The sequence below is a fragment of the Lepidochelys olivacea genome (assembly GCF_965140295.1).
Source record: "Lepidochelys olivacea isolate rLepOli2 genome assembly, chromosome: 10".
Lineage (NCBI taxonomy): Eukaryota > Metazoa > Chordata > Testudines > Cheloniidae > Lepidochelys > Lepidochelys olivacea.
Genome location: NC_140420.1, coordinates 6,384,083 through 6,410,487, shown reverse-complemented (window position 1 = coordinate 6,410,487; position 26,405 = coordinate 6,384,083). Strand labels below are relative to the sequence as shown.

General features: G+C 44.6%; 1 protein-coding gene and 1 pseudogene across 2 annotated transcripts in view; both read right to left on the bottom strand.

Moving 5' to 3' along the window:
* CACNA1H (calcium voltage-gated channel subunit alpha1 H) overlaps positions 1–26,094 on the bottom strand; it is a 479,184-nt gene extending 453,090 nt beyond the window's left edge. Inside the window, exons 1-2 of the mRNA XM_084642056.1 lie at positions 25,914–26,094; positions 24,993–25,296 (exon numbers count right to left, since the gene is read on the bottom strand). Of these exons, the coding sequence (XP_084498182.1) occupies positions 24,993–25,281 (289 nt within the window). The 5' untranslated portion in view covers positions 25,282–25,296; positions 25,914–26,094. The remainder of the gene's footprint in view (positions 1–24,992; positions 25,297–25,913) is intronic.
* On the bottom strand, positions 715–1,349 carry LOC311527684 (large ribosomal subunit protein eL28 pseudogene; annotated as a pseudogene). Its single transcript has 2 exons — positions 1,293–1,349; positions 715–1,166 (listed from the first exon to the last, which is right to left on the bottom strand). The product of its transcript is annotated as a large ribosomal subunit protein eL28 pseudogene (transcript).
* Positions 26,095–26,405: the final 311 nt, after the last annotated feature.

The following is a 26,405-nucleotide window of genomic DNA, read 5'->3' as shown; positions in this document are numbered from 1 at the left end:
CAAGACAGTGTAGAAAGCGATCTTTTAAAGTATTCTACATGGGACCAGTATGTTAGACTGTGGTCCAGTCTGATTCCTAAATAAGTGACAACTGGCTGGAAAGAGAATAGACAATCCTCAACGTTGTCAGCATCATGACCAGGATGTGGGCAGTCAGGCCTAATAGTCGGAGCCATGGGGGTGGCCAGACTTGGAGGTTAAAGAGGAGCTGAGCCAAGATGGAATCAAGAATCAGGACCACAGGACACCCCGGGGCTTAGCCAAGAGCAGAGGTGAGGGTCAGAGCCAGGGATCAGAAGCCGAATGCCAGAGCCAACGAGTGAGTTGGAGCTGGGGTTGGGAAGTGGAACCAGGCACGGAGCCAAGGGTGTCAAGGAAGGGGAAGGCAGGAACTGAAGTGGGCACAAGAGCAGAGTGGGTAGGAAACGGGATCAGGTGTGGAAGCGTTGAGCAGCTGCTGAGCTCTGGCTGCTGCTGGCTCCAGAAGTAGCTGAGCTCTGCCCCTCTACCACTCAGGCAGCCCCGGCCCGCGCTGCGGGGTCAGCGATGTGCAGAGAGGAGACTGACCTGGCTCCCTGACAAACACAGGGGTTGAGTGGCCAGGTGACTGTGCAGGTGAAAAGCTGTGGCCACTGACTTGCACTGAGTCTAAAGGTAAGTGGCCAGAGAATTCATGTCCTGGCTGAGTGACCCTGCACTATCGTGCCGCTCATTACCCACATCTGCATACATGTACTGAGCTGGTTTTTTTGTTTTGTTTTTCTGGTTTGAACCCTTTATTGGGACATGCTAGCCATTCACGCCGTCTTGGTAGCCCGGGTTCTCTTCTTCTTCACCACCACTGGCTTCTGGCTCTGCAGGATGGCGCGGCACAGAGCGGCCTTGCGCAGATCCCTGCGGTCGTTGTTCTTGCGGATGACGTGGCGCAGGCTGCTGAGCGTAGCCCGGGCGTTCTTGTTAAGGGTCGTCTTCTCATAGGATGTGGCTGGCCTGCGCTGGCCTGCCCGTTTCTTCAGCACCACCATGATCCTCTTCCCGTCCGCCGCGGGCTCCACGCCCACCGTCTTGCGATGGATCAGCGCGTTGTAGAGGAAGGAGTTTCTGGCCTTCAGGTTGTTCGGCTCGGTGCTGTAGGTCGTCAGCTTATACGTTGAAAAGGAAAGGAGCTAGAATAGATCCTTGCGGGAGTCTGTTACAGAAGTGCCTATGCTGGCTGACTTTGTCTCCAAGATGAGACACCAGTTTGTTACTATTTCCATGATCCACTGTCACACAGGTTTACAGAGACTCGCCGGCAACACCTTCCTGGTTGGCCCCACGTACCAGACAGCATCACATGCAGCTGACATGTGACGAGTGACAAGTGGAGTACCCCAAGGGTCGGTCCTGGGGCCAGTTTTGTTCAATATCTTCATAAATGATCTGGAGGATGGTGTGGATTGCACTCTCAGCAAATTTGCGGATGATACTAAACTGGGAGGAGTGGTAGATACGCTGGAGGGGAGGGATAGGATACAGAAAGACCTAGACAAATTGGAGGATTGGGCCAAAAGAAATCTGATGAGGTTCAATAAGGATAAGTGCAGGGTCCTGCACTTAGGACGGAAGAACCCAATGCACAGCTACAGACTAGGGACCGAATGGCTAGGCAGCAGTTCTGTGGAAAAGGACCTAGGGGTGACAGTGGATGAGAAGCTGGATATGAGTCAGCAGTGTGCCCTTGTTGCCAAGAAGGCCAATGGCATTTTGGGATGTATAAGTAGGGGCATAGCGAGCAGATCGAGGGACGTGATCATTCCCCTCTATTCGACATTGGTGAGGCCTCATCTGGAGTACTGTGTCCAGTTTTGGGCCCCACACTTCAAGAAGGATGTGGATAAATTGGAGAGAGTCCAGCGAAGGGCAACAAAAATGATTAGGGGACTGGAACACATGAGTTATGAGGGGAGGCTGAGGGAGCTGGGATTGTTTAGCCTGCAGAAGAGAAGAATGAGGGGGGATTTGATAGCTGCTTTCAACTACCTGAAAGGGGGTTCCAAAGAGGATGGCTCTAGACTGTTCTCAATGGTAGCAGATGACAGAACGAGGAGTAATGGTCTCAAGTTGCAGTGGGGGAGGTTTAGATTGGATATTAGGAAAAACTTTTTCACTAAGAGGGTGGTGAAACACTGGAATGCGTTACCTAGGGAGGTGGTAGAATCTCCTTCCTTAGAGGTTTTTAAGGTCAGGCTTGACAAAGCCCTGGCTGGGATGATTTAGTTGGGGATTGGTCCTGCTTCGAGCAGGGGGTTGGACTAGATGACCTTCTGGGGTCCCTTCCAACCCTGATATTCTATGATTCTATGACACATCGACAAGAATGGTGCTGCCCTTCCTGTCCGCCTCAAAGGCATCTTCAATGTGTTAGGTGGGTGACTTGATCTTGGGTACACCGTCCTCACCTGAAGCCAGCCTGAACAAAGGGCTCAATAACCTCACTGATGCACATCATAAGCAGTCTCTCCATAAGCTTATATGTGACACAGAGGAGAGAGATAGGTCCACCCATCTCTTTTGCGAGGGCGCCAGGTGGGATATCGCTGGGAAGTGCCTAAGGGCAAAGGCAGGTGGTCTCTGATTTGCGACCAGGATGCGAACATGATTGCAAGCACCCTACAGAGACAGGACTGTTGCACTAACTGCCTCCTTCGCCCCGCCGGGCAAACGTCACCCCCCTTGCAATAACTCATTCGGAGTTTGGGGAGAAGGATTGTTTGTTATTAACTTGCAACTGACTGGAGACTACTAAACTCAGTCAAGATATAATTTGTAACCATAGGAAACCTTTACTGGAGTTGGGCTCACATTATTTTGGCAAGAAGAACATCAGGGAATAAGTACATCGTACTGGCAAACCGCCACGGCCGCCTTCCCTTCCAGAACTCATATTAAGATGCTGGCCCTTCACTGTTCAGAAAGCAAAGGCCACGGATTTATTTTACAACACAGGCAGCCTTAGCTCTACATGGAGGAGAAAAAACAAACTGGTAAAGTCAGGACGTATACTCCCACTTGATCCCCACAAGCAGACCTGTGTCAACAGGGACTAAATCCCCACAGTAGTTGGAGGGGAATGTTAGGGGGGACCGGATGTCAGCTGCCGGTGCATGTCGACAGTGCTGCTCCATAAGATGGGAATCCTTATCTGTCTAAATGCTAACAATACACCTCTCACTTATATACTGTATCACTTTTCATCCATAGATCTCAAAGCACTTTTCAAAGGAGGAATGATTTTAGAGATGTGGAAACTGAGGCACATAGCAGGCATGTGACTTGTCCAATGGCAGAACTAGGAACGGAACCCAGGGCTCCTAAGTCCCAGTCCAGTGCTCTAGCCACTAAGACACATTGCCTCCTATAAGAACTAGCCCACTAAGCGAGCATACCCCTGTAATGTGGCAGAGTCCTCTAAGAGTTGGGGAGGGAAGATGCTGATTTAGTGATATACTGGACAACAAAAACCCTTTAGTTCTTTCACGTATGGAGTCCTGTTACTGTAACGGAAGCTGAGCAAGCACATGGGATGAAGGATGCATGGGAATTCTGGGTAGACCTACCCTTAGGCAGTAGGTGCCTTTTGACTTCCCATTTCTATAAGACAGTATCAGAGGCATTGCTCCTCCCAGATCATCCCTGAACCTGCCTATTCCTAGAGAGATGGTATAGAAGAGCAGCTTCCTTTTCAGTGTGGGTCTCACTCTGGAGCCAAATAATCCTGTCTCTGATCAACCCATACAATGGGTCTACCACTGTGACAGTTACAGGGCAGAGTGCCAGACCCACACCAGACATTCAGGGAAGAATTTCCTTGGGAATCCAAAAAAGCACATACCATTCAATTCTGCAACTAATTCTGGTGTAATTCCCATATCTGAGGCATGACATGCTATATTGGCATATGCCCTTTCCATCCTCAACATATTGTTAGGCGAGGGGAAAGGATTAGATACTTTCGGCCCTAGACTGCACTGGAGGCCATTTTATGCAGTACAAACACACCACAAAAGGCAGCCCCTACCCCACATAAGTGTTAACAATCGCTTGAAATTAATACGGGCATTTCACACCGTTCAGAACGATTGTTTCAGGCTGTAGGCAGACTCGGGCAGACATAGCTGCATCAGTTTACACTTGGGTCACGTTCCACAGGTTTGCTTTGAAACCAAAAGGGCTAAAGACATTTTGTGTATTTTTATTAAAGCTGAGATCCTGGAAAACAGAAGGGCAGCTGCCATAAAAAAAGTATTAATTCCCGGAACTACTACAAAACAGCCCAGTTCAACCCCTGAAGTCAACAGAGTTCAACTAGTTTTACAGTGTGTGTGTGTGTGGTGGTGGGGGGGGGGGGGGGGAGGACGACAGAACTAGACCCTTATAGAAAAGTTTAAAAAACCTGACATAAGAAAAGGTTAAAACTCGGCACGTTTAGTCTTGAGAAAACAAAACGGGGGGGGGGGGACACCTGAAAACAGTCTTCAAATATGTTAATGGCTGTTATGAAGACAGTGATCAACTGCTTTCCATGTCCACTGAAGGTAGGACAAGAAGGAATGGGCTTAATCTGCAACGGAGATTGAGGTTAGATATTAGGAAAAACTTTCTAACTATAAGCATAGTTAAGCACTGGAACATGCCGCCTAGGGAGGTTGTGGAAACCCCGTCACTGGGAATTTCTAAGCACAGGTTGGACAAACACCGGTCAGGGCTGGCCTAGGTTTACTTGGTCCTGCCTCAGCACAGGGGGCTGGACTGGAGGACTTCTCAAGGTCCCTTCCAGCCCGACATCTCTATGATTCTATGAATACAAACCCCTGCAGTGATACCAGGTAGGACAATCTCAAAGGGGATCAGTCCTTGGCTTTCAGGGTACATACTGATCCCCAAATAAGGAGAATGAAAGTGACTTTTCCTTTACTTTATACACATGAATTTTAAACCTTACTAAGATGCATCAACTCCATATCACCACTGGAGACAGCATGCTTGTCTAGGTGGGCCATTGGCCTGTTCCAGGATGGCAGAGCCTCTCTTCCTATTAACTGTAGTCTTTCCAAATGCTTTGCAAATCTATGTTAAAAAGCCTCAGTACTTGGATAAACTGACACCGTCTAGATTCTATAACCCAGGGCACCGAGACACAATTACACGGTGTCGAACAACAAGCTTTGCCCTCCCTTGTGAAGCTCATAAAATTACCAATTTCATGGTTGATTTTCCTCTTTGCTCTTCTCTGCCTCTAACTCGAGTCTTCCCCACCTGTTCACATATTCTGTGCCGGAGAAGAGCACGCTGTGCCAGGGACTTTGAAATAGTCTCAAGCTACACAAGGTCTTTCTTCATTACGATGGAAATATCCCTGCAGTTTGCTCCGCTCAGCACCCCTCAGTCATTTCCTTTCAAGCGTGCTGCAGAGCGCCCTGTGCCATTCATTGGCAGATCCGACGGCGTCATCCTTTTGGTGCATTGAGCATCAGGCTGTGTACGCAGCCGTTCAAAGCCACCAAATGTCCCCCACCAAATGTCCCCCAAATGTCATCGCATTACACCCTGCATAGCAAAATTAGCAGCTCACTCATTTTCTGCAAGTTTTCCCTGGTTCTTAGGACCCAGGCATCCCTTGGCATTATTGTCTCTCATGAGCTGCTTCTAGCCTCATTCCCAGCTTTCGTAATCTTAATAACTTTAACTGAAGGAAGGAAGATGAAGTCAAACTCCCAGATATTGGAAACCCTTACAAACCCCTGCTGGTAGCTTGTCCTGCGTGTCTTTGCAGTAGCCTGTGCGACTCTCAAGGCCTGATCCTCATTGACACCAAGACCCCTTTACGCTGCTCTGGCAATGTAAAGGCTCACTGAAGTGGACATAAATTATACTTCTCCAATTAAGATCCCATTTCATTGCTGGAGCCATGTAAAGTAAATGTAAAGCATAAGTCAGAGCCAGGCCTTCACTTTCCCGTTGTTTCCCCACGAATGCAAGCGACAGGGTTCAGATTTTCACTCGCTGTTTATTGATTTCATTGTTGTTTTACTCCATGCTGACTGCTGAAAGCACCAGAGGAGATCAGTAGCCCGTATAGATTAGCTGCTAGCCATATATTTGGAGTATCACGGGTGTAACAGATAGACATGCTAAGGAATGAATTCCATCCCCAATACAATTCACTCGTAAGTCCATGAATGCGGAAGGGAAGAGAATGACATTGCTAAGCGCTGTTGAGATAGAAACATCATCACATTTTAATAAAAAGCACCTAGGATGCCTAAACTGCATGTGTTTTATTTCACATCCCCGCTGTGCTATGAATGAGATGTGAAAAACTAGCTCCACATTAATCAAAAGTTTCAGGTATTCATTGTGGGCCATCAAGAATCTACTCAAAGGGAGAATGGGTAGGATCAATCATGCACGGATTTCCCATGTTGGGCTCATTTTTATTTAATGGTACAGTTCTCTAAGTCATACATCTCAGGTGGCTTCGCTTTAAGGTAGCGTAGCTTAATGTTTATAGCAACAAATCTGATAATCAAATAGAGTCTGGAAAATGACAAAGTGTTTATTTTCCTCGCATGAGGAATTCTTATAAAGCAGCTGAAACATTCCATTTAAAAGCCATTTACATGGTGTTGCTTGGGGTATTGTCATAAATCAGGGGAAGTATCCTTCTGAATAATTTCATAGGTCTGCCTGCCAAAAAATAATCACAGGCTGGAATTGTCTCTTCATGGCTTTATGAAAGAGCGCCAAATGCTAAGAGTAGGGGTTGAGCAGACCCAAAAAGGCCTGGACGTTTGGGGCCCAGATCCTGAGAGTCATTTAAAAGGTATGTGCGACTAGTGCCAAATCCTGACCGTGATGAATGCAAATTGGCCAAACTCTGATCCCCTAATTCACATGAGTCATTCCCATTGGTGTCAATAGGGCTACTCTCAAGAGTAAGGCAAACTGGATTCTGCCCAGTGTCAAAACCACCAGAGTATTAATTTAGTTGATAGCGATTTAACCATAGAGCTATATCGCTCCTCAGCAAGCCACAATACTCTCTAAACAATGTTTTTAAATAAACAAGTCACTCAGTCATGCTAGAACCAAACAAGGAATATGACATAAAAATGAGCGCTTAAAGTGCCATCCCAAATAACCGGCTAAATGAAGAACCTTCTTTGAGGCTTGAATAATTGTGATTAATTTCAGACCCGGCTAAGGGCTGAGATTTGCAAAGTTGCCTAGGAGGGGGGTTGAATGCCTAATTCCCTTTAAATGTGATGTACTGGAGAATACTGGAGCTTTCATTAGAAGTTCTTGTTAGAATCATAGAACTGGAAGGGACATCAAAAGGTCATCTAGTCCAGTCCCTTGCACTTGTGGCAGGACTAATTATCTAATTATTATAATGTATTTGTAGAATGTTTTCTTGTTAGCCTTTATTGTCTCTACTTTGTTTGAGCTCATTTTGTGCCTTGGCCTTCCACTCCAATTTATAGGCCAAAAAAGCTTGGGGAAGTTTGGAAAAGTTTTGAAGAAGCAGCAAGAACTTTTGGAAGGTTGTCCAACCCTCCAAGCAACTGCGGGCTAAGATGCACCAAATAAAGCAATGCTTCAGGATGAAGAGTTAATTCATGACCTGTCAATTCTTATTTTTTCTAGTAATCCTATTAAAGCTAATGAGACAGCTCACCTTAATCAGGGTTGCAAGACTGGGCACTAGGACACAAAAGCACATAAGGAACAGGTCTGATCCCTTTGCCGCGAGAGGCAATGGCTAACCTTACCAGTCAGTCCGTCTCATAAGGCGTTGTTCTCCAAGAGGCGTCTAAAAATTGCATGAAACCTGGACAGGATCCAGCACATGATTGGATCAGATTCAGGACACACTCCATGAACCAAATACACACTTTACTTACATTGTAAGCTCTTTTGGTCATTGTATTTGTGCCTAGGCCTGAATCCCTGATTGCAGCCTCCAGTTACTACCGCAACATAATACCTAATAATTTCTGGAGTAATTCCAATCAGTAAGGCACACCGGGAATGAATTTGGCCAGTATCTTTAGAGTTTCAACCATCCCATTTGCTACTGGCTGCTCCCAAACATAAAACTAACAAACCCAGTCACTTTGTTTCACCGACATCTTATCTATTTGGCATGATGTACTTTTCGGTATCATGAAATTGCTCTGCCTGCCAAGAACGTATGCCAGTGAAAGGAGGAATTAAAGTGATAAGAAGTTGCGAAGAGCTGCAGAGCTGGTTGGAGGAAAGTGAAGAAAGTGCAGCTTGGTAGACACATAAAAACAAGGCTACGTCAACAGAACAACGGGACTTAAGTAGGTCTACAGACATTGTAGGACAATACAATATATATTGTTAGCTGGAATGCACCTGCACAGAGCAATCACTGTCCATGTTTTGATAAGAGACTGTTAAATGCCCACTCCCGTAAACACAAGTCACATTTTGTAGAGATACGAGTTTTAAAACTCACATTAAAATGCCTCAGTTGCCTCGAAGCTGATTCGTGCTTGGCTACGGCAAAGGGAAAGACACGTGGCATGCATGGTTCACCACAGCATCTACATTTTATTTACAATAAACTGACGGAACGAAATGTAACGGGTGGAAGGAGCGCAGGAAGCGGCGATGAAGGGTGAGGAAGCCTATGTTTCAATTCATCACCCGCACCACAAAGGCAGTGTTCAAACAACATGATGGGTCTGGCTTACATCAGCCGGAGCCAGGAAATGCAGGGTTAAGGCTGACTTGAGCTTGGTCCTTAAGTCACCCCATGGTGATATGTGTTCTTAAGATGCCAGGTCTGCTGCAATACCTCAGGCTTCAACAGGATGACTTAATGTTTACTATTTGCTCTCTTACACAAGATGAGATTCCAGAGGGGTTTTCTGAGGGCTCCCGTTTCCCACTTTTAACCCTTCCCATCCCGTTATGGCACCCCTCCCTCTGGCGAGGAAGGCTGTGCAAGTTGCCATCAGATGAACAGCAGTGACCTCTAGATAGTAACAAAGTACTATCCAGCCTTACCCAACAGGAGCTCTGTCTATAGCACACACCCAGCTCCTGTTAGCTCCGAGGTTCAGTGAGCATGCGATCCACAGTCTGATCTGACATTTGCACGGACACTAGACTGCAGGGCTGGCTTGATGAAATTATTTCTGGGCAGTCTGTCCTCCTGTGTAAATTTCTTTCCTACCTGAGTACGATCAAAGATTGTCAGCCAGTGGTTCCGAGTGTGATTTCCCCATCCCTTTGATATATTTGTGAGTCAAACATTGGGCTAAATTGGTCCCTGGTATAACTCCACCGACATTGTTGGACCAAGGATGATTCTGACCCATTCTGCATAACCAGAAACATATACAGACATCTTTAAATGTATCTTGGTGACACCCCTATTGAGAACTAAACTGGCAGCTATCAGAACAAAGTGATAAGAAACAGGCACCTGCATCTGCATCATTTTGCCTTCCTGTCTTCGGGGAGGTCGGATCCCACACCCCTTACTCAACTGAGTAGTCCCTTTGGCTTGCGGTGGGACTGTTCTAATGAGGACGTGCAGAAGCATCTGGTCTTCAGATGGCAGAAGTATTATGTAACTGTAATAGGTGGGCATACAACTGTTCCCAGAAAAGCAATGCTAAGATAAGTCGGCAGCGAGTCAAGATGGCACATGTGTAAGCTATACACAATATATAATAGCTATAGTTTATATACTATTTATATATACAGTTTGCCTATTGTTGTTTCTGTTCCCTTGTCCATAACCTCTGTCTGCTTGTCCAGCTTCAGACTGTAAGCTTCCCAGGTAGAGACTGCCCTTCTTGAGCGTTTGGAAAGTGCCTGGAACACAGTGGATACAACTGCCAATAAATAATAGTAATAACTGGTGCCTATTTGGAAGACCACATTTCTCTTTGCTCATATCGATACAAAATGTTTTAAAATAGCATACAGCAAGCACAGAGAATTGGAGACAGCTAGAAAAATCGAAGCAGCACTGTGGCCCAGTTAGGGTGACCAGACAGCAAGTGTGAAAAATCGGGATGGGGGTGGAGGTTAATAGGAGCCTATATAAGAAAAGGACCCAAAAATTGGGACTGTCCCTATAAAATTGGGACATCTGGTCACCCTAGGTCCAGTGAATAGTGCACTAGGCTAGACGTCAGGCAACCGTGGTTCTAATCCCGTGTGCATGATCAAGTTTCTTCATCTCTCTGTACCTTTCTTTCCCTTTTTTATCTGTCTTCTCTGTTCAGATTGTAAACTCTTTGGCGCTGGGATTGTCTTACTATGTACCTGTACAGTGCCTGGCACAATGGAGCTCTGATCTGGGATAGGGCCTGAGGAACTATTACAACTAAATAAATAATAATCATAAGAAAGGCTAATTAGTTCCATAACTGATTGTCAATACACGAAAACCCAATCTCTGTAGTAAATCCCCTTACAATATGCATTTGGGGGGTGGGGAAGCAAATACTCCAGCAGCAAGTGCACCGTTCAGCTAAAATAAAATCCCAGACAGAGTCATATAGTCGTGATTCAGCAGCGTCTGGGAAATTTCAGTCAATGAGAAACAAAATTACTGAACAATAATGATGCAAAAAAAGAAACGTAGGAAACCACTATATTTTGATTTTACTGAACTTAGTGCAGAATCTGATTTTCTCCCATCACAATGCATCCCACTTCCACCAGTTCTGCAAAATATAATAAAAGGGATCCCAGCCTGTAACCTTGTATGTCAAAGTTGAAGCTTGATGTAGGAACTGCATGCCACGGGGTTGGGAATGGTGATATGCAGGGCTTGATTCTTATCTCATTTACACCAGTGTAAGTCAGGAGTGACTCTACTGAAGTCCATGGAATTAAACCAGTGTAAACAAGAGGAGAATCAGACTCAGAATTAGAGGGTGAAATTCTAGCTTCATTATAGGCAACGACAAAATTTCCATTGGACTTTACAGGGGCCAGGATTTCACTCTGATTTCCAAGTGACCAGTTCAAACACGGTCCTGGTCAGTGGTGACCAAAAGCTATTACCATCAGAAAACTACTTTAACAGCTTCCATGAAATGAATTGGTTTCTCAGTCCAGTTCCTACAGGGCAGATAGGGACCACGCCACAAAAATGCTATTAACACAATAGGGCACGATGTTGGAGGCCTCAGCACAGACACAAAGGACTGAATGGTCCATAGTGACTGAAGAGTAGATCTGAGGAAACACTGGGAGGGCAGTGTAGTGAAACTGGCATTGCACGTCTTTTGCGCCTTCATAAGAGCTTTAACTCTCCAGGGCCGTTAATCTGGCACCTTTCACAAACTCTATATTCACATAAAAGAAATATGATTCAGCATGGAGCGAGTTTTTACTGCAGCCTTAAAAACCAGTAGGAAATAGAGGTTTATAATGGAATGGCTGAGAGACCCTTAGCTCCAGCATAACGATGCGAGCTGTAGCTTCTCTAATAGACGTGTTTACAGGAAAGGCATATGCTTGAAATTGCAGAAACAATGTTCAGCATCATGGATAAAGAGGAAAAAAATGACATAAGTATATTTCAAACAAAAGGCCCTTTTGGCTTCATTTCTTCCGTTACTGGTTTTGAGAGAGCCGAAATTGAATCCTTTATTGAAAAGTGAGATGCAGGAATTTCCAGCACTTTTTTTTACAGACCTCGGCATTTATCCGGTCCTCTGGGGAATGGATGGGAAATTCTGAATAGGCAAACACACATAAAACTAAAGGTACTAGTCCGTGGTGTGCTTCTCCTCATTGCTAGCCTTCCCCAGCCCCCTGCATAGGTCTATAAGTCTGAGGCTGTTGAACAAGAACAAAATTGTTATCTTCCTAAAAATAAGAGGCTCAGGAGCAGAAGAAGGGGGATAATTTTTCCAGCCGTTGCTCAGTGTCACTGATGCCTCCAGGCTATGAAATTAAATGATCCTAATGAACAGATACGCTCCAATCTTCCGAGTCCCCACTGACAGCACAGTTGATCTATCTTAAAAAACAAAATTACAGTGTGCAATATACAGTTAGAGACTCCAGACAAACACACTTATAAGAGGTTGGTGATACACAATGTATTTAGGGCTAAATCCTGATTGTGGAGCCGTAGGCACGGGTCGTATGAAAGTAAACAGGACCTAGGCATGTGCAGCCAAAGGAAGAATAGGGTCCTGATTTTAATAAATCAAAACTGCTCATTACTTCTGTATAAGAACCTATACTTCAGGGGTGAAATCCTGGCTCCACGGGAGTCAATGACAAAATTCTCTGACTTCAATAGGGCCAGGATTTCACCCTAGGACTAGCAGCCTTAATTAAAAAGTGAATTAAGAAATAAAACTGGTTGATAACCTCCTGCGTGAAAAGTGCTTAGACGTCTTTATAAACCAAGTGTGAGGTGCAAACAACCCAGCCTTCTAGATGGGACTGTTTCCAGAAATATCAGGGCAGATGCAAAACAAAACCTGTTGCTGCTTCTTTAGTTTACAGCCTCCACCTGCCAACCCTTACCCGTGGGGAGAGTAGCCCTTCCTCATTGAATTGTCCCATTGATCTTGCTGACATCACTGAGATGACTCAGGGAGGAAGGATTCCTCACAAGTAAGGGTTTACAGGAGGGTTTACTCCCCTGCCTGGAGTTCAAGGTTGTCCAGTGCTCTAAGGAAGGAGGGTGGTCTAGAGACTGCATGAAATGCAGGAGGGACTTTGCTGTTGCTATCAATTGTACATGGCAGGTGCTCCGATACTACAGTGACGTATGGCTGTATAGAACCCTAAAATAGAGAAAGTGTCAGAATGTGATATGGGTGTGCAGAGGTGAAGGGGAGGGAACATCCAAGGAGCATGTCAGGACTTGAGGAACACAAGGGCTCCTCCTTCACTGTGCTAGGACCACAGCCGCTCCCCCTCAACACCAGCCCACAGAATGAATCACAGTAAAGGCTGTGCAATCCTCTTACATACCAGGCTGCTTGGGGAGTGGGCCTCCCTGCGGTACAAACCCCTATGGCCCTAGGAGCAGGGTGGCTGTGTGTCTATCGGATTGCACTTAGTACTGTGTTTTACTGTTTGCTTTTCATCAGCTGTGCTTGAAACCCAAGTCCCAAGGCATGTTCCTCTTTCTTCCTCCTGGGGAAGGACACGATATTCAAACCGCTGGGTTTAGTTCGTTTCACAGCTACTTTTCCAGCCTTTTCCTCATCTGTCATCTTCAATGAAAAAGGTGTCAATTTATGGTTTCCTTCCCCAATGCCATCCTGATGAAATCTGACCAGCAGGGTATAATTAGGTGAGACAGTGACTAGGTGAACTTATCTCATGTAAAATGGAAGGGTTTAAGCATATTTAATCCTGCACTTAATAGATTATATAGATATAAACATATCAGCGAGTAATAGACAAGCACGTACATAACCAATACAACGGCTGGCCTAGTTTTCAGTGTGGCCTTTGAAAAAAGCCCATTGGGAAGGTGTGCAAACAAAGCCATTGGGAAGGTGTGCAAACAAAGCCAAGTATCCTGTTATTCAATTCTTCAAATGTCCCTGATTTGGGTACAGGACAAGGAGAAAGTTACAACGAGGTTATGGAAACCCCACCAAATATAATCCGAATAAACAAGAGAAGTCCCAGAAGTCCCTGCCAATAGTTTTATTATTGCTAAGAAATAGGTAAGCATATTACATAATCTGGTCTGTAACGTGGAAGTTTATATTCAGACACAGACATTTATTATGTAACGAATCAGAGGAGGGGGTGTTGATAAAAAGTATGGTGTCATCTTGGGTATAAAAAGAGTGGATTGAAATTTTATTCCATGTCAATGTAGCCAAACCATTGGTCTGGCATATCCCATTTGGTCACTGTAGTGTGGCATTCTGTGCCTGTGCTGAAATAAACCTGTTCCTTGGATCTGAACTCAGAGTTAGTAGTGGTTTTGTCTGCTACTGCAAAAGGTGTAGGTCTGCTTTGCTAGGTTTGTAAGGTAACCTGTGGGCCTGGTCGGTGGTCCCGAAACATATTTACACACTACATCCAAGAAAGGAACGGATTCAAATGCAAAAACTTGTGTATCCATTAGAAGCTCCTGGAGTTTAATCTATGCCCATTTGAACAACTGTAGCAAATGTGTGGATGAAGACAAGCGTGGTGGAATCAAAAGGTTCAGCACAGTAGCTTCTCAGGGGCAAGGGGGTGGGAGGGTGGAAGAATTATCCTACTCTTATCTATTTGTAACATTCATCAAACATCATTGCTACTCCAAATCTTCATCCTTCTGGAACTTTGCAACATCTGTCAACAACCATGAACCAGAAATCTTGTGGTTTACTTTTCCGGCAGCAAAATTTGCCAGAATGTGAGATATTCAAGCAAACATTCTCCTCGTTTGGACGGCAACGATGGAAAGAGTAGGCGAGACGTGCACATGCAACTTGTATTCACCTTCTTTAAAAAAAAAATCCAAATACATCTTTTTTGGACTGCTTTCATCAGCACTACTTCTGAGTGAAATTACTAGACACTACTAGCTTTGTGAAAGCACACAGTTTCCATCTGTCAATTGAAATTGGCAAAATTAGATCTTGAATCTGAGCATTTAGACCATTGTCAAACCAGTCAGATTGGTATAGTGCTCAAAACAGATTGTATTAAGAAGGAGAAAGAGAAATGGTCTCATACAGCTGCATCTTGTCAAAACTCTACCCAAGGAAGATCAGTTCCAGAGTGACCAGTATAAAATTTCATGCAACAGGAGGCTCTGAATAGTTGTGGAAGTCTGTACTGAGCTAATCAGCAAATAATTCACTTTAAATTTGTCTCTATGCAGGCTGATGACTTCTAATTGCCGGTTCAGAAATACAGTATGTACCCTGATGATTTTAAGTTGTTCCAAGTTATCACAAAATTAACTATTAGGGGAGGAAGATAACTTCCCTTCCATCTCATGGAGCTAAATATTCACTTAAAAGTAAAGGCAAATATGATCTTACTTAAAAACACAAAGCTGCTGCTACAGCTGGATTACAGGATTAGATGTAATGCCAGATGCTACCTTAAGAATTAATGGCAAAATCTGGACCAATGTTCTTTTAGAACATCTGTGTAAACAGAGCTAACATATTTTTTACATGAGTTTTAATGCTAGTGGCAAAGGTTTTCGCTGCATGGTTTGGAGGCACTCCTGGTTTGAATTCAGCCTTGGAATGTGTCACAGCTTCTCTTTAGCGGTGAAAAAAAAACTGAGCATCCACAGCTCCCATTGATTTCAATGGGGCTACTCCTGATTTGCACCAGCATAAGTGAATGGAGATGCAAGAGTCACAGTTACAATCCAGTAGAAAGCCAGCAAGTTTGGGCACGGGAGATGGAGAGTAGCCGATCATCCTTGGCTTTCGGAGTAGTTTAAAAACCAAGAGGACTGATTCAGAACTAACTCACTGCAGATCATAAACCAATATAACTCCAGTTACCACTGTGGAGTAACTCCAACATGAGCAGTGAATCAGGCTTACAGTTTAGATAGCACATGGCAGCTGAATTTATGGTCCTGCTTCCAATGAGGTCTATCAGAATATTGCTAACTGACCTTTATGAGCATAGCTTTTGGACTTTAGCCTTTAAATAGTGAACTACAGAGTAAAATAGTGCAATAAGACCTATAGCAATCTCCATGTGGATAGATGACTTAATGATTCCTTGGCTAAGTTCAATGAGAATAACTTTAAAACTAATCTTCATTTTAAAAAAAATTCTCCGTGATGCTCCCCAACCCTGTTAAAAAAAAAATCTAAGAAAAAAGAATTAAATTAAATTAACGTATGATGCTCGGCAAAAGATCTATACCCAATCTGGGATGGTACTGCATAAAATCCATTTGTAAAAACAATATTTAGACTAACTTCTTAAGGTATAACTACTATACGTAATATACACACACAAAGTAGATGTAGGGGTACAGATCCACAGGTGGTATAAATCTGTGCAGTCCCATTGACTATGCTATGCCGATTTATACCATCTCAGAATCGGCCCCATGAACACAATGGAAAAAGCAAACATACCCATGTCAGCCAGTTGTAAACAAACTTGATTGCATTTATTGGTTCCTACCAAGTCAGAGAGGCAGAAAAACCAAAGGCTATTGCAAACTTTAACAAGATCCTTTAGGATTAGTTTTCTACATGGGCTGACAAGAAGGCAGTTAAATTTTCTGTGGTTTAGTGATGTGAAATATTACAGATGCACTGAAAAAAACAAAACAAAACACAAGTATGGAACAATTACAGCGAGGAGATTAGGAGTAACCTTGAAAAAGATACTGGAGTAACAGTCAATTCTCTTTAAAACGTCTTTGGCTAGGTAATTCAGTAGAGAGCCATTTCAAAAGCTAGGACAATAATGAAAAATACATGTAAAAGATTAAATTTAATTTCTCTGATGAGATCATATAAATTGTGAATATTGTGCCATGCGTTTTAACCATTGCGTGAATTGGTCTTTATGGAAATAACACTGGTAACTAGATTAAGGCATGCTGGGGAAATTTGTAGAAGTTTCTTACTTGCATTTCCCAATGAATACTAATCAGCAGCACCTCTTGCAATTTGGGTTTAGGCCTTTACTGACCAAAGATGAATAACTGTGGTGAACTGCGCGGTGGCTTTGTAATGAAATTAAACATCCACTAGGGACAGAGAAGAGACGACTGTCAAGGTCATAAAATTCATGATCATCTTCATTGTTGGTGTAAACAAATGAGGTTCTACCAGGAATGAATTTGGGCCCATATATTTGAAATAAAAACTTTATTTGTGTTATTAACAACAACTTTTGTGTTTAACACCAAAATAATGTTAAAGCTCTCATTTCATTTTCATTATTTAGGCCCTTGGTTTACTTTGTGCGCTTCACTCAGCTTAGATCATGAAAACTGTCTCGTCAGTTTCACCTTTTCTAATAATAAATTTCACTTTCTTATTCTTATGGGCTAGCACAAACACTGATATCTGGGTTCACGACATACATATGGTCCAGCATATTCTACGATCGCAAAATTTACCGCAGAACTTCACTCTTTGCTACAAAGCTATGATCCAGAATCTCAGCTTTCATTTAAAAAAAAAAAAAGTTCCTAGCCCTTATGGGTGCAAATAACACCTCAGAATAGGAGCTGAATTTAAACTGATGCCTGTGTGAGTTGCAAAAAGCCTAAAACAATGGCTCTGAGAGGTGGCTGAACAATGATTCAGCAGTGGTCAGACAGGCACCAAAACACAGCGGTACACCTATTCGAGCTGCTCCTGTTTATGCTTCCCATGGTCGCATTAGCTATTTTGGCCACAGCATCACACTGGGAGCGTGTGCTGTGCACCACAATCCCCACATCTTTTTCAGAGTCGCTGCTTCCAGGATACAGTTCCCTAGGGCAGTGGTTTTCAAACTTTTTTTCTGGAGACCTAGTTGAAGAAAATTGTTGATGCCTGTGACCCAACAGAGCTGGGGATGAGGGGCTCAGGGCTGGGGCAGAGGATTGGGGTGCAGGGCCAGGAATGAGGGGTTCAGGGTGAGGGAGGGGGTTCTGGACTGGGGCAGGGGGTTGGGGTGCAGGAGGGAATCAGGGCTCTGGGCTGGGGGTGCAGACTCTGGGGTGGGGCCAGGGATGAGGGGGCGGGGTTGGGGCATGGGCTTACCTTGGATGGCTCACGGTCAGTGGCATAGTGGGCGTGCTAAGTCAGGCTTCCTGGCACTGTGGATTGCGCTGTGCCCTGGAAGCAGCCAGCAGCAGGTCCGGCTCCTAGATGGAGGCACGCAAGCGGCTCCACGCGGCTCTTGCCCACAGACACCCCGCCCCCAGCTCCCATTGGCCAGTTCCCAGCCACTGGGAGTGCGAAGCCGGTGCCCAGGGCAGGGGCAGTGCACAGAGCCCCATGGCCCTCCCGCCTAGGAGCTGGACCTGCTGCTGGCCACTTCCGGGGCACAGCACAGTGTCAGAACAGGTAGGGACTAGCCTGCCTTAGCTGGGCAGCACCACCGACGGGACTTTTAATGGCCCGGTCGGCGGTGCTGACCAGAGCTGCCGCGACCCAGTGCCTCACATTCCACAACCCAGTACTGAGTCAAGACCTGCAGTTTGAAAACCACTGCCCTAGGGTGACCAGATATCCCGATTTTAGATGGACAGTCCCCATATTTGGGGCTATTACCCCCCAGCCCCATCCAGATTTTTCACACTTGCTGTCTGGTCACCCTAGAGTCCCCAATCCTGTAAGTATGACCTATATTGTTTGTTCCCAGGTGTATACATTTACATTTAGGCATATTAAAATGCACTTCTCTTTGATATTAAAAAAAGTACTTCGTTGATTAATTATATAGAGTCCATCCTTTCTTGATATAAAACCACTGAAATTAAATGAATTTAAAAAACAGAGATTCATGTGGCCGACATTTTTTTCGAAGAGTTGTAATTTACATGGGATTTATTTTTGTCCCATTGGTGTTTTGTAATTGCTTGTAATCCAGTGGAAGATTTCACTAAGGGTGTGGTACCTGCACCTCTTGTTGAATTCAACAGGAGCTGTGGATGCTCACTGGCTCTCAGGATTAGGCCTGTCAATACATTTGTTATATGATAGTTTCTTCTAGTCCACCTCATAAATATGTACATGTCATTTAAATAAAATATTTATTAGGCAAATTCTGATTCAGGTGTTATTCAGGCAGAACACCCATTGAGTCAGCAGGAGTTGAGACTTGGCAAGCACAGACTAAAAGTGGAGTAAAGATTTAATGATACCGCCCATCAAGGCTGATAGGACATTCGCTAAAAAGCAAACACACATGTACGCTCCACTGAAGTTTGGGATTAAATTCCTGAAAATTGACAATTCTTTCTCTTCGTGCCTCAACTAAAAGGTGACATGCAGGCTAAACAATGTCGTAGTTAGAACATGTGTACATGATTGTATATCATAGAGTCCAAAGTAACCACTGTTCATGGTAACAGTGGGACAAGGAACTCAAGAAACACAAATTCAAGGCACCTGTCAGAAACCACTCGTGAACTTGGCCTAGCAGCAAACTTCTTAAACAAACCCAAACAATCGGCTGCTGTTGTGAGGATGGGGGAGGCCAAGCCTTGAGTCTTTCATGAGTGAAAGAAATGAACCTTGTTGAATGAAACATACTGTTCCCCCCATCCAAAACTGATTACGTTCTTAATTCTGTCACTTTTTCTTTTTGCAAAAGAGACCCAACAAAGCATCTAGCCAAAAAGTGCCTGAAGCAATTTGATCTGCATCCCTCCTGCATTAGTAGCATTAGGAATTAGATGCTAGGGGATGCACTGAAGTAACAGACAGAATAGCACTGCAGTCTTTGGCCCAGATCCTGTAATGCCTATATGGAAATCTCCCACTGGTGTTCTTTTTCAGGGCTTGAACCAAGTGTTGTCAGAGAAAAGACATTAAAGATAGTGGGGTGCTCAGATTTGAAGATAATGAGTCCATATAGCTGCCCTAGACAGACAGACAGACTGACCCAAAGCCCACTGAAGTCCATTTGACTTCAATGGGCTTTAGATCACACTCCTAGTCACTTGTGAGATGAAGTCAATGGGGGTTCTCTCTGATTTAGGAATGCAGAATTGGGCCTTTGACAGTAGCTATTTAGTTGTCAAAAGTTGTTCTCATCTCACCAGACCCATATGAACCACAAAGCTAAGACCGGTTTCTGTCAAAATTAACAGATTTAATTACTACTGGGGATTATACGTTGACCGTATGTTCCTACAGCCAATGATAGAGCAAGTATTCTGTTCAGATGCACAGACAACAGCAATTGCCATAAAATCAGCGTTCCACATTCCAGCAAATTAAACTGCAGTCCATCACCTACTTTGCCCACGTTGACTGCAAATTAGCAACACAAACTGGTCCATCTATTATATGTTTGTCGGCCAATAGCTCAAACAATCAAAATCCACACTCAGATACAGAGTGCAGAAATACCCACAGATTGACAAAAGGTGACACAGCACATCTTTTACTGAAATGGGACCAGTCGTAAAATCTACATTAAAAAGCAAACTCAGATTATTTCTATCGAGCTGTCATTTATTGTAAGTAAGAACCAGGAAAAAAAAACAAACTCAAAAGCAAACCCAAGGCGACACCAGAGAACATGCGACCATACACAAAGTCCTACCCACAGACCTCTATAAATAAACCTGTGTAGGAGATCCAGTACTGAGAGAAATAAGTTTGCTCCCAATTATATTTTTTAAAAAGCAAAACTAAGTAAATCAATAATGACAGAGGGGAAAAACTCTTTAGACCTGATAGTGAAGGATTAAATTTAAACCAATGCTCAGACTCACAAAAACTACTTTCAGGCTGTTTATTAGTTTTCTGCTATCATAGATGATGAATTTATTGTTGAAATAGAGTTTGAAAGGTAACACTGGAGGGTTTTTTTTTTTAAAAGGACTCTATTCAAAACATAACTTACTAAACTATAGGACAAGAAGGATGCTATTAAGCAATAGCCTGACAAAGTAACCATATAGGAACACACAATTAATCAAACATAAATCTAGTCAGGATGTTTTTTCCGCTTTTGGTGAAACTTTAACGCACAGAGCAGTTTGACTAAGTCTTTTATATAGGAATAAGAGTTCATTTGCAGATCTTTTGCATTCCATAATTTCGTAAGGCTTCAAAGCACGTATTAACAGATAAACATTCAAGCTTTTAGGGGAATCTGTGCAGGGTCTTCCTAGCTGCTGTTTCCTTGCAGAATCAAGAGCAACCACTGGAAAAAAAAAAAAAAAAAACAAAGAAAAAAACCCTACAAATGTGGCATCTCTTAACTGCACTCTACACATTACCCCAATTTTTATACAATTCACAAACATTTCCAGGGGGCACATGCCTCCTGCCAGACATGTTCAGAATGCCTGACCTTTAACCCCTGCAGTAACTGATCCTGTGCACACCTGTCTGACATGAAAACCATGCAAAAGCTTTTTTTAGCTATTGGTAAGCCTCGTGGTAACCCCCTCTGCTTAAGCCACAGAAACAAGCCATGCTTTTGGCCCATATACTTAGGACTTACACCTGCTGACGGTCATAGATCCACGCTATCCACAAATATTTAGAGCCGTTGGGCTAGTTTCACAGCTAAATTGAGCTAGACTGATAAAGGTTTCAATAAGTCAGAAGCCTACCCACACTTTGGACTCATTAAATTTTCTTGATCTGCAGAAGCATTTGGTGTTTTCAGTACAGATCCAAATATATACATAGAATACACTGTTCATATGGTGCTTGACTGAGCGCTCACTTGATATTAGTGGAAGGATTCCCGCTGACTTTGGTGGGCACTATATTGGGCCTTTTGAGAGGAAGTCAAGCCTGCATTGCAAAAAAGGAAAGGTCTGCTCTGTAATAGAAGAAGGTGGTTCATTTGCAGAGGAAATGAACATTAAAATATAATAAGATGCCTTCAATTTAAAAAGAACTGCACGTTGGTGAAATTCCTTTGCTGAGTAGTGCAGGGAGCCACACACAGGTCTCCGAGCTGCAGGCCTGGACAAAGAACTCTTAGCAGAACATATTCAGCAAATGATAATGCAAACTACATAAAAATACAGAGGATGGGAAGGTGCACTGCCTGCTTGGATGGGCACATAAATTCCCTGGGTCATTAAATATTTAGAATCGACAAACAGATAATTTAGCAGGGAAAGGACTTCCCTAGTTTTTCTCCCTACAAATAAATCATTGTCTAAGTCAAATTGAACAAAGAACTACATTTGCTTTAAGGAAAAGCATAACAATTATGAAATGTACTCCTTTGCTTAAGGGGATAGTGCATCCCAGGTGACATGGCACTTCCATAGAGCTATTCTCACTCGGCCATTAAAAGAATGTAAAGATGCTTCTCTTCTTTTCATAAAAAAGGGAACTTTTAACGCAAAGCTGCTCAGTACTGTGGTTTATGGATTCATGCTTTGGTAGGCAGGGAGAGTCACATACACTGCATAACTGTTTAGAAACCACCTTTGTGAATCTGACATTTCTTTCAAGCTAAGTTTTTCCAAGACAGGTGCTCATCGAGTGCTTGCCCTTGTTCCATCTATCCATCCACTCCCCTCATCTATCTGTCTTTCCGTCTGGCTGCTTTTTAAGTTTCACAAAAATGCTTTGGTTGCATTCCTTCCAAAGCTGCTTGACCTTCAACTGAATGTGATTTGAAATGCATGCAATCCTCAGACTTCAGTACAGTAATTTGGACTGAGCATTATTTCACGGGCAAGATGAAGATCTCTTTACTAACTTTTACGGTGCTTGACAAAGCCTCGCCAAATATCTTCAGAGACATGGTAATCAATAAATGTTATTCCTCCCTCTATCTTTAAGAAAGTTACACTCAGGATTTACAGATTAATTTCACTACATAGAATGAAACTGCCAGCGATTGGAAATAGTGAAAACTAGAGAAATTCCAGTCCAGATTTATACTAGGTACGCTCGTTACCATTGTATACGTTGTAAACATTGTTCTGTTAAAATAAAATTCCCCCCCCTCACCAACTCAACTGGCAATTCCACTATAGCATAAAGCTTACATTGTTTTGATTAGATCTGCCTCATTAGTAACCAAACATCACAATTGTCCATCTAAGTCTACTATTTTTGTCATACAGATAATTTGCTAAGGGAATTTTGTTTCCTGTAAATACAATTGAAAGATTAGAGAAAAGTTGCAAAAAAAAAAAAAAAAATCAAGCTCCATTGAAGAATAAAGTACAGTAATGCTACACAATGGCTCGGATGCAATTACTGTGCCAGACAAAACACTGCTACATAAGTCTCACTCCCATAAGGTAGATGTTGGTTTCTCTTTTTTTTACAGCTACAGGTTAGTTTGTCAAGGCTATTTTCGGGATTTGGGGATTATCAATCTGATATGTAATATGAAGGGCAAAAATATTCCTTGAATCTGAAGAGGGGGCTTATTGCCCCCTTCTCCCCATAAAATTGAAACATGATAATCAACTCAGGGGACATGGGGAAGAATCTCTCGACTCACTGTACTGCTTAGATATAAAAAGCTACCCTTGACCATAGGTTATATTACATTTTTGGTATAGAATCAACATGAAAAGAGCCATTACTTTGTTCTATTTTCACTTTTCTTCTCTATTCTATTTTAATAGCTACATGGCCTAATTCTGCTCTCACCCTAGTTGGAGTAAAGCTACTTTAAGTGAGGGGAGAATCAGGGGTATAAAGTTTGTGGGTTTTCTCTCCAAGGATTTCTCGTAATAATGGATTACAGCAGTTTTCTAAGAAGGATTGTGTAATTCCTTCTAATGACAGCATACAAGTTGGTGCTGATACTGAGGGGAAAAGTGATCTCAATTGCACACTGGTTAACTAAAGCTAAATCAATAAAAACCATATTAATAAATAATGCTTATAACAGCAATGGCAGGATACAGACAGCAATCAACTGGCACATATCAAGGAAATGTAAGCATTAATTATCTGCAGAATGTCAGTGCTACACCTACATGACACGTTTACATGTGCAGCAAAGCTAAAAGCTCAATTCTGAAGATCATCAAGACAGACTAACAACTCTCCTTTCATACAAGACGTCTCTTGCATTTTCCTGAAATTCAGTTTTCTAGTTGTCACAACTAAGAACACATTGCTTTTTTTAATTTGCGGGGGGGAGGGGGAATGGATTTGGAGGGGTGCAATTGGGAAAGAAAAGGGGAGTTAGAAAGACTGTTTGCACTTTCTCCATCCCTAGCTATGAATAAAATAAAGAATAAAAAGAATAAAAATCAAACAGGAGCTTTCAGAACCCGGAATGAAAACGCAGGCGTGAACTCAGCTTCTCAAAAGCAATTCTAATGTTTCATTTTCCAATGTGAAGTAACACACGCACTCACAGATCTCTTATATAAACAGTTAAAGGGTTACTGCTGGTCTCAAATTCCCCACAGTTTTTAACACAAATAAGGAGATATCTTTAAACTTTACTCTTTTCCACCCCCCTGGACAAATAAGTAAAGTTTAAGGAATTCTGATTTTATTGTTTCCTTGTAGGTCCTAAAATGAATTTGCTTTCAGTCGTTTCCCCCTATTATGCTGGTTTTCTATTTGCAGCCAAGAAAAGACTTAAAGTGCACAAGACCAGGTATGTTTTCTTTGATGGTTTTTCTTGAACTTCATCAGGGCTTTATTCATTTGTAGCTTGAAGTATACTTTAATGCTTCCTATACAGTAGCAGGACTGGGAGAACTTTAATTGAATACCAAACCTATTAACCAAGACACACATGCTAATCCTGCTGGAGGCTTTTGGGTTCTATGGCAGTACAATAAATAATAATCAGAATAACAGAAGAGACACTAAAATCCCACTGCTGATGCGAGCCAGTGCTGCTCATCTTTCCCTGGGAGGTAGCAAAGGCCACTCCGGTTAGCACAAGGTGTCACATCAGTTTGCTCTGAAAGGTGCACCTTTAACAGCTGCGTTCAATTCTAGGTCAAAGAGGCTAGGACCTGATCCTCAAACCAACTCCTGCTAGAACCAACCAAGTCTCTTCCTCAAGGATTCACAAACCAAGTGGCTTTAAAGACTGCAGCCTGCCAGGCTTCTCTGTCTGCCATGATCAACCCTGACTGTATGGACTTAGATGAGTTACTCCAAGCATGGAACCTGACCCATCCAGAGAAACAAAACAGACGAAGCGGCGCTCCCCCAGCACTACCTGAAACTCAACGGCCAGGTGCTGGACACAGATGGCCCTCAGGGGTGGGGGGCAGAGGGAAACACCCAGCAACACCATGCAGCGGGACACCCCAAGCTGGCATGGGGCAGCCTCTCCTGGGAAAGGATATGGGTTACAAACCAGTCTGAGGCACCAGCTGCGTGGCCGGGTGGTTTGCTTGAGGCAGAAGAAGACAGTGGGTGCCAGGGCCGGGTAAGGGACCTGTTCCTCGTCCTCTTGGGCTGGATCCCGGGCAGAGGAGCCTCCAGAGCCCAGGCTGCCCTGAATCGACTTGCAAGGGCTGAGCACATCCTCGTCCTCTCCCGGCTGGGCTGCCTGGCTGGGGAGGGAGGCTATGGGCACCCGGACTTCGTCACTCGCCAGTGGCTGGAAGGGCTCTCTCCTCTCGCCATCAGTCATGATAGCAGCCGGGACCTGCGGGGCAAGGAGCAGGGGGCAAGGGTCACTCAGGCATCGCGGGAGACCCCAGCGCCAGGGTGGGGCACACCCTCCACCTGGATGAGAGAAGCGCTGGGGGGGGGGGGGCAAGCACTGGTAAATCCAAGGGAGAGAAAGGGGAGGGGGGAGCAAATAGATAGAAGAAGGAAAAGAAAAAAGAAGAAGAGTAGGGGGAGAGAAGAAAGAAGCTAGAAGGGGACGGAGGGGGAGGCTAGAGGAGACCTGCACTGCCCACGGTTTCAGCCTCCCCGCTGATGAAAACAGAAGAAAGGGGCAAATGGGGTCCCCCAACTGAACTCACCCCGGGCAGGGTCTGCGGGAGCTAAAGACACCCCCACCCCGCCGCCGGGGGGGTCGGGGGGGGGGTGGCTGATCCCAGCGATGGACCCGGAGCAGCGGGCAGCCTCCCATTCCCCCCCCCCCCAGCCTGCTGGAGCCAACTTTGCCAGGGTCCTGAGCGGCGGAGGAGTGACCCCCCCCCCGGACAGACACACCGCAGGGCAGCCAGCCCTGCCTGGCCGGCGTCCACCAGCGCCGGGCTGGGGAGGGGGCCCGCAGGTGCGCCTCTTTGTGGGTCGGGGGCCGCCGCTTACCTTCGTTTGGCGGACGGGCGGGTTCCCAGCAGCATAGCCGGGACTCCCAGCTCGCAGGAGACCAGGCGGGAGCGGGGCTTTGCCCTGGGGAGACGGCACCTTTGTAAATCCGGCCGCGGAGCAGGGGGAGGCGGGGGTCCTGGGCAGAGGCGGGCGACTTCTCCCTCTCCCCTGGCGCGGCGGCCCCTCGGCGAAAGGGGGCTGGGGAGGGGAGCGGGGGCAGGCGAGGCGGGGGCGGGGGGTCCTTCCCGGGCGGATCCCCGTGCAAGAATAATCCCAAGCAGAAAGCAGCCCAGCCCCGCCGCTTCTTTGCGAAGCTTCGCCCGTGCGAACAGGAAACTTCGGATTGAGCTGGCGGGGAGGAGAAAGGGGGAGGTGTGTGTGGGGGGGGGGGAGGTGTGTGTGGGGGGGGGGGAGCTGGGATCCCAGAGGGGCGGGGATGGCAGCGTGGACGGGGGGAACCGTGTCTCTTCCAGCCGGAGGGATGGGCCG